This window comes from Hemiscyllium ocellatum, chromosome 36 (genome assembly GCF_020745735.1).
Source record: "Hemiscyllium ocellatum isolate sHemOce1 chromosome 36, sHemOce1.pat.X.cur, whole genome shotgun sequence".
Classification (NCBI taxonomy): domain Eukaryota; kingdom Metazoa; phylum Chordata; class Chondrichthyes; order Orectolobiformes; family Hemiscylliidae; genus Hemiscyllium; species Hemiscyllium ocellatum.
In genome coordinates, this window is record NC_083436.1 from 47,509,481 (window position 1) to 47,518,526 (window position 9,046).

A 9,046-nucleotide genomic window follows, 5' to 3' on the forward strand; every position below is an offset into this window, starting at 1 on the left:
CCACACTCACTTCCCTCCAAGGCCCCAAGGGATCCTTCCATATCCGCCACAAGTTCACCTGTACCTCCACACACATCATCTATTGCATCCGCTGCACCCGATGTGGCCTCCTCTATATTGGTGAGACAGGCCGCTTACTTGCGGAACGCTTCAGAGAACACCTCTGGGCCGCCCGAACCAACCAACCCAATCACCCCGTGGCTCAACACTTTAACTCCCCCTCCCACTCCACCGAGGACATGCAGGTCCTTGGACTCCTCCACCGGCAGAACACAACTACACGACGGCTGGAGGAGGAGCGCCTCATCTTCCGCCTGGGAACCCTCCAACCACAAGGTATGAATTCAGATTTCTCCAGCTTCCTCATTTCCCCTCCCCCCACCTTGTCTCAGTCGGTTCCCTCAACTCAGCACCGCCCTCCTAACCTGCAATCCTCTTCCTGACCTCTCCGCCCCCACCCCACTCCGGCCTATCACCCTCACCTTGACCTCCTTCCACCTATCCCACCTCCATCGCCCCTCCCCCTAGTCCCTCCTCCCTACCTTTTATCTCAGCCTGCTTGGCTCTCTCTCTCTTATTCCTGATGAAGGGCTTATGCTCGAAACGTCGAATTCTCTATTCCTGAGATGCTGCCTAACCTGCTGTGCTTTGACCAGCAACACATTTGCAGGGGAAACTGTGGGGCAACCTGATAGAATTTAGTAAAATTATGGGAGGCAAGGATAGAATGGATAGTCTGTGTCTTTTCCTCAGGGTAGAAATGTCAATTAAAGGGACATAGGTTTAAAGTAAAAAGGGGGAAGTTTATAGGAGACATAACATGCAAGTTCTTTCCACAAATGGTGGTTAGTACCTAGAATGTGCTTCCAATGGAGGTATTAGAAGCAGATATAATAGTAATGTTTAAGATGCATCTCGAGAGATACATAAAGGGGGAAGTAATAGAGGGATACAGACCGCATACAGGCAAAAGATTCTTAATTTAAAAAGGCACCATGTGTGAGCACAGGCTTGGTGGGCCAAAAAGTATGTTTCTGTGCTGTACTGTTCTTTGTACTCAATGTTATGAAGCTTTATTTTATGTCGCTATTTTTTTCTCTGGGATCCAGTGAGTTGCTTCTCAGTTCATATGAGAACTATTGGATGCAAATGGAGTTTCTGCCATTATAATTAGATGAAATATGGCGACACTAACTTATTGTTTCAATAGGCTTACTATATTAAAGAATTATACAGTGCAGAGGAGGCCCTTCGGCCCATGAGTCCGCAGCAACATAAGAGAAACTCCTGACCTTCAACCTAATCCCACCTACCAGCACTTGAGCTGCAACCTTGAATGTTATCATGTGCCAAGTGCTTATCCAGCTTTTTAAAGCATGTCAGAATATTTACCTCTACCACCCCCCCAGAGAGGGCATTCCAGACCGTCACTGCCCTCTGTGTAAAAATGTTTTTCCTCACATTCCTCTAAATCTCCCTCTCCTCACCTTAAACCTATGTTCCCTTAACTAACCTTCAAGCATGGGGAACACCCGCTCCTTATCCATTCTGTTCAGGCCCTTCATAATCCTGTACAACTCAATCCAATCACCCCTCAACTCTCTGCTCCAATAAAAACCCCAAAACCTGTCCAACTTTGCTTTACAACTTACATTCTTCATCCCAGACAGCACTCTGGTGAATCTTCTCTGCATCCCCTCCATTGCAATTACTTTCTTCCTGTAATGTGATGATCAGAACAACACATAGTAATAAAATCTCAGCAGGACTGGTAGTATCTGTGGACAGAGGACTACACACAGTACAATGACCGTGGTCTCACCAAAGATCTGTACAACTCCATCATGACTTCCCTGATTTTGTAATCTATGCTTCAATTAAGTTAAAAATCATTCAACACCAGGTTATAGTCCAATAGCTTTATTTGGAAACACTAGCTTTCAAAGTGCTGTTCCTTAATCAGGTGGTTGTGAAGCATAAGACCATAAGACATAGAATTTATCGCAAAAGATTACACTTTCATGCAACTGATATGATATAGTGAACAAACCTGGATTATTGTTAAGTCTTTCATCTTTTAGAATGGGTTGCAGATTTTGTTTGCAGTCACCTTCTCAAGATAACTTAAGGTTTATAACAAAAGGTGACATTTCAGCTCAGGCAATGCATTAAAAGGTGTGAGGTTAGACTCTGCCTGTACCCCAATCTTGAGTCAGACTGGTTTTATTTCCAAAGTGGAATTTACAAAATATTACTACACGACACTTTAACTACACAATTCACTCACTCACACACACATGCACATACACACTCAAACAGACCCTCTCTCATACACATGCTCTCTCTCATACACACACGCCCACACTCTCACCCACGCACACACTTTATCAAGCTTTCACACACACTCAAGCACACACACATTCACTTTCTCTCTCATATACATACACACCCCGCTATGGGACGAATTTGTATTTGCAGATACATTCTATTTTGCTCAAAAAATGCACAATCTGCAGGCAGTCAATACGTGTAATATTTTGTAAACTCCACTTTGGAAATAGAACCAGTCTGACTCAAGATTGGGATACAGACAAACTCTAACCTCACACCTTTAATGCATTGCCTAAGCGGAGATGTCAATTTTTGCTGTAAAACCTTAAGTTATCTTGAGAATGTGACTTAAAAGCAGCTCTGGGATTTACGTATTAATGAACTGAAACCTGCAACCCTTTCTAAAAGATGAAAGACTGAACAACATTCCAGGTTTGTTCAATATATCATTTTATTTGCATGACACTGTGATCTTTTGCTATAAATTTTGTGTCTTATGATCTTATGCTCCACTCCTGATGAAGGAGCAGTGCTCCGAAAGCTAGTGCTTCCAAATAAACCTGTTGGACTATAACCTGGTGTTGTGTAATTTTGAACTCTGTTCATCCCACTCCAACCGGCTCCTCCAATGTTATGCCTCGATTGATAAAGGCAAGTGTCCCATGTGACTTTATCACCACCGTACTACCTTGCCCTTCTACCTTCAAAGATCTATGGACAAATACTTCAAGGTATTTTTGTTCCACAGAATCTCCTAATGTCATGCTGTTCATTGAAATTACTTCTTCCAAAGTGTATCAAGGTTAAAGTTCCATTGACCACTTATTTGCCCATTCGACCATTTTGTTTATATCTTCTGGTCGCCCAAGTCACTCAACTTCACTGTTAACCATCGACCAATCAGTGTCATCTGCAAACCCCCCACACAGTCATCTATATTTATATAAAATGACAACATTATAGTACTTTTTCCTATGACTGAAGTGAAGCGAAGCCCTAAGCAATGCATTAATTTTGTCTCAAGTCACCTCTAAGATCCTAGGACAAAGTCCATCAGGATCATCCACCTTAACTTTTACATTCTCAATTGTTTTCAATTTCATCCATGACCTCCCCTCACACATTTCTGGAATCACCTCCAAGCTTACAACCTTCCAAGATATCTACAATCCTTTTAATTTCACCATCCCCCGTTTTAATTTCCCTACTGCTGGTGGTCCTCCTTTCAGCTAATGATCCTATCATCCTGTTTTCTTACTACTCTCAAAATAATGTGCAGCTGAGCTACACAATCTTGCTTAAATGCACTCTTAGCCTTTAGTCCTTAGGAATTACCATACTTTTTCACAGTAATAGCAGCCCTACAAACTGCAAAGGACAATAACGAACACTGCCTATTCACTGCTTGCTCCAAAGTTCTGTAGCAGTCTGCCATGGATGCTATTGGTGGTTCAACGTGGGCTGCAATCTTTCACTGTGTAGATGATCAATGGTTCATGGAAAATCAATTAGCAGGAAATGGCCTGATGTAACCACTTTTACTTCTTGTACAAACTATCAGGTTCGTCGCTAAGATTCACTTTACTTAGAAACCGAATAAAAAGTAACCAATCTGAAAACTTACTTTTAAGGTGCAGAACAATTAAATAGAGTCATACAGTCATAGAGATGTACAGCATGGAAAAAGATGCTAAAAATGTCAATTTTCTGATAACTGAAAAATACAAGGACAGCCAAGAATACTTATACTTGAAGTGCCATTTTCCTAAATTCAAGCAATAACTACCAGTAAAGATGAGGCATGGTTAAACTTACTGAACTGTTTATACTCTGCACAGGTCCACTCACACTGTACATGACAAGATCGAAGTCTGGAAAATTGACATACATTTTATAACATGCTCATTGGGATACAGCAGATCGGAAAGTGTTAGGATGGCTATTTGTATGTTTTCAAATTGATAAATTCAGCAGAAAATCCACGTCACTGAAATTGCTGGATTCTGTGTCTTATCATATGAGGTGCAGTTGAAGTTTCTGGGTCCGTGCTTGATGGAGTTTAGAAGGATGAGGTTGGATTTTATTGAAACTTCAAAGAATATTGAGAGACCTGGACAGAGCGAATGAGGAGAAGATATTTCCACTAGTAGGGGAGACTAGGAACTGAGGGCACAGCCCCAGAGTGAAGGAGTGACGCTTTAGAACTGAGATGAGGAGAAATTTCTTCAGCCAGAGGATGGGAATCTGTGGCACTCATTTCCTCAGAATGCTGTGGAGACCAAATGTACTTAAGACAAAGAGAGCTATCTCAGATAAATGTACGGCAATTCTTGGTAGGTGAAGACCGTCAATTCCCAGCTAATCTGTGGAAAGGCAGTGTACTATTTAATTGCATTTCTCTCTTGTACTAAATAGCCACCTTTTGTTACAATCAACTCAGATATCCTAGAGCATGTTAATCACGGCACCATATACACATCACAAGCCAATAATGTCTACATTATTTCAGCCCCATTTCCAAACAGTTTCTGCCTGGTGAACTTGCCACTGTGTCATGACCTTCAGGGTGTCCATATTTTTGCTTCATGGACACCTGAAAGTGAGCTATGAAATTGGCACCCTCAATATAGACAACTGTGATACCTGATTGCCATGACCTCTGGAAGCTGATTTGAAAGGGCACTGAAAGAAGGCAGCACAAACAAAAAAATTAGCTCACAGGGAAGAGAGCTCAGAGGAAACAGAGACCAATCATTTGTGCACATTCTCAGTTCACTTTCTTCCTCCACAGCAAGTGCAGCAGAGATGGCCATTTTAGAAAGAGGTTCGCAAGCCACACCAGGAGTACTTAACACAGAATGAACCATCGAAGTTCACAACATCATTGTATGAAATGGAAGGCTGCCAGAACTAACACAAGTTGATTGTAACAAAAGATGGCTATTTAGATTAGATTACTTCCAGTGTGGAAACAGGCCCTTCGGCCCAACAAATCCACACTGACCCGCCGAAGCGCAACCCACCCATACCCCTACACTTACCCCTTACCTAACACTATGGGCAATTTAGCATGGCCAATTCACCTGACCCGCACATCTTTGGACTGTGGGAGGAAACTGGAGCACCCGGAGGAAACCCACGCAGACACGGGGAGAATGTGCAAACTCCACACAGTCAGTCGCCTGAGTCGGGAATTGAACCCAGGTCTCTGGCGCTGTGAGGCAGCAGTGCTAACCACTGTGCCACCATGCCGCCATAAGCAATTTAACATGGCCAATTCATCTAACCTGCATACCTTTGGACTGTGGGAGGAAACCGGAGCACCCGGAGGAAACCCAAGCAGACACAGGGAGAATGTGCAAACTCCACACAGGCAGTCACCTGAGGCTAGAATCGAACCTGGGACCCTAATGCTGTGAGGTAACAGTGTAACCACTGAGCCACTGTGCTTGAGACAGAAATATAATTAAACAGTATACTGCTTTTCCACAGATTAGCTGAGAGATGTGCTGATTGTCATTGGAGATGATGCTGGATGCTCAGGATCATGGACAAGGAAACATTAATATGCAACGACTACGTTCCACTTTCAATTTGGAAATATGGATGTCAATGACAAGGCAGCAAATATGGCCATTCCTAGTTCTGAGTATTAAATATAAATTACACACTGCAAGTATAATGAGGTCAGTGGGTCAGTGTCTCTAGGGGGAAACCAAACTGGGCATTAGTGAGCAGATTCCTTTCCTTGAAGGACATCAGTGAGCCAGTTTACTCTTTATCAATGATTCAGTAGATTTCAGGGTTATTTACAGGTGATAGCACTCCAATTACCAGAATTCCAATAGCTGTTTGGTAGCATTGCTGAAATAAACAGAGAAATTTTACCAAGGCTTTGTGTTTTTGCAACAATGAGAACAATCTGTAATATTGTGACATGTGAATGCACTTCACCCATTTCAACTCTACAAAACTCGGAGATAACCATTCATTTCTTAGGGCAAACTCTGACCAATCGAAGTCAACTTTCCCAGTTTGAAATCTAAAACCTGGCAGTCAACTATCATTCTCAAATGCTACATTCTCTACAGCTAAGACTCTCCCAATATGCAGTTGCTACGCAGTAAGCATTTTCTCCCCCCTCATACAGTATAATGTTGGTTTTCCCCTTAATTGATATGGAGATGCGGGTGTTGGACTTGGGTCCAAGATTGTATAAATTCTGTGTCTTACAATCTTCCACTCCACAGCCACCTGTTGAAGGAGCGGTGCTCCAAACGCAGGTGCTTCCAATTAAACCTGTTTGACTATAACCTGGTGTTGTGTGATCTTTAACCTTGTTCCCCTTAATTGATATTCTCGCAAATTGTTCTGAGTGCAGGACAAAATTAACCAGGCTAAGGTAACAGACCAAGGTGCAGAACAATTAGGATATTAGGATTAAACCGCGGCACCTCGGCACAACATCGTGGATTAAACCTCGGCACAACATCGTGGGCCAAAAGGCCTGTTCTGTGCTGTACATTTCTATGTTCTATAATCTGTTTAATATCCTTCCTTATTTAGAGTATATAGGCCTAATAATTTTACTAATGTTTACTAATTAACACCTCCTGATTATGCAAGCAAACCAGGCAGACACCCTGAAGGCAATCAAAAGTACTTAGCACAAGTTTTAACCCATCTCCTGTCTCCCAAGATAGAAGCCCTTCAAATCTTACGTATTATAGATAAAAAAATAGTAATGGAATTTTAATATATGTAAGAACTGTGTCTAAAGGGGCTCTTGTAAGAACTGTATTTCGGGATTGTATTGCCACCTCAAACTTGTGCTGTGACTGAATAAAAGAGGCTATTTTCACCAGAGACCGATTTCGGTCATTATTTGAACACGGTCCCACAGTCTGCAGTCACATGTAGATCAGATCAGTAAAGAATGCAGATTTATTTCCCTAAAGAACATAAGAGAACCAGATAGGCTTTTCCCAACAATCAGCAATGGTTCCATCACTGCTATTAAATTCTTATTCCGAAATTTATTACGGAATTCAAACTCCACCATTTGCCATAGCAGGATTCAAATCCAGGTCCCCAGAACATCACCTGGGTTTCTGGATTAATAGTCTAGTGATTATACCACTTACCCATTGCCTACCTAGATTGGTGGGGACGCCACCCATACAGGCCAACAGATTTTTCCCCTAGCTACTTGTCTGTATCAAGGTTTTAAAAGTCATCAACGAGCTGTATAGAGTAGATAGGGGGAAACTATTCCTATTCATAAAAGGAGCAAGACACATAGACTTAAATTGTTTTGCAAAAGACGCAAATGTGAAGAAAAGCTTTATCACTCAGCAAGCAGTTAGGGTCTGGAATGCACAGCCTGGAAGTCTGGTGTAAACAGACCTAATTGAGGTTTTCAAAAGATTATTGGGTGATTATCAGGATAAAAAATCATGTACAAGGGTACAAAGACAAAGCAGGAGATTGGCACTAGGTAATGGTGATCATCTGGAGAGCCAGTGCAAGTGCAGTGACCAAGCCTCCCTGTCGAAGATTTCTGTGATTCTGGGAGGAACACCAAAGCAACACATCAAAAGCAATCAGAGTTTTATTGTTAATATACTTAATTTGTAATAAAAGGACAGTTCTATGCTTATAATGCACAAGTGCCTAAGGAACACTGATCCCTTTTCTAACCATCATCGGACAGTATGAACCCATTAGGAAGATTTTCTTTTAAAAATTCTTCAAAGGACCAATTATAGGAGCAAGTTTCCTGCAATTAAGAACTGATAAGTAATAAAACACAGCATTTTTCTTCAGCGGCACTGAATTTTAGTGAGAACTTAACCCAATATTGCATCTATTAGTTTATTTACCTGTACCAGGTTTGGTGCCAAACAGGAACAAAGGGTCTTCACATTTCTTAGGCATTTCTCATGGCACATGAAGTTACAAACTGTGACGGAATCAAGAAAAAGGTAAAATATAGATATTTGCACTAAACAATAACTTTGAAAAAAAAATCTGCAAAACTACTTCACAAGATTTACTAAGTTTATGGATGACACCAAAATTGGCGGAGGTGCACATATTGAGGAGACTGTCAAATGATACAGTGGGATATTGATAGGTTACAGATTTGGGCAGAAAAATGGCAGCTGGAGTTTAATCTGGACCAATGTGGGGTGATGCATTTTGGAAGATCAAATATAGGTACAAATTATACAATAAATGGCAAAACCCTACAGCGCATTGACATACAGAAGGATTAGATTAGACTTACAGTGTGGAAACAGACCCTTCGGCCCAACAAGTCCACACCGACCCGCCGAAGCGAAACCCACCCATACCCCTACATTTATCCCTTACCTAACACTACGGGCAATTTAGCATGGCCAATTCACCTGACCCGCACATCTTTGGACTGTGGGAGGAAACCGGAGCACCCGGAGGAAACCCACGCTGACACAGGGAGAATGTGCAAACTCCACACAGTCAGTCGCCTGAGTCGGGAACTGAACCCGGGTCTCAGGCACCTCTTCTCCCCCTCCTCCTCTTCTCCCCCTCCCCCTCTTCTCCCCCTCCTCCTCTTCTCCCCCTCTTCTCCCCCTCTTCTCCCCCTCTTCTCCCCCTCCTCTCCCCCTCCTCCTCCCCTCCCCCTCCTCCTCCTCTCCCCCTCCTCCTCCTCTCCCCCTCCTCCTCCTCTCCC

At 42.5% G+C, this 9,046-nt stretch overlaps 1 protein-coding gene across 1 annotated transcript in view; it reads right to left on the reverse strand.

Annotated features, from left to right (window-relative positions):
• The window catches only part of LOC132833437 (diacylglycerol kinase theta), a 193,401-nt gene that overhangs the window by 183,910 nt on the left and 445 nt on the right, over positions 1–9,046 (reverse strand). The window contains exon 2 of the mRNA XM_060851717.1: positions 8,214–8,293. Within this exon, the coding sequence (XP_060707700.1) occupies positions 8,214–8,293 (80 nt within the window). The remainder of the gene's footprint in view (positions 1–8,213; positions 8,294–9,046) is intronic.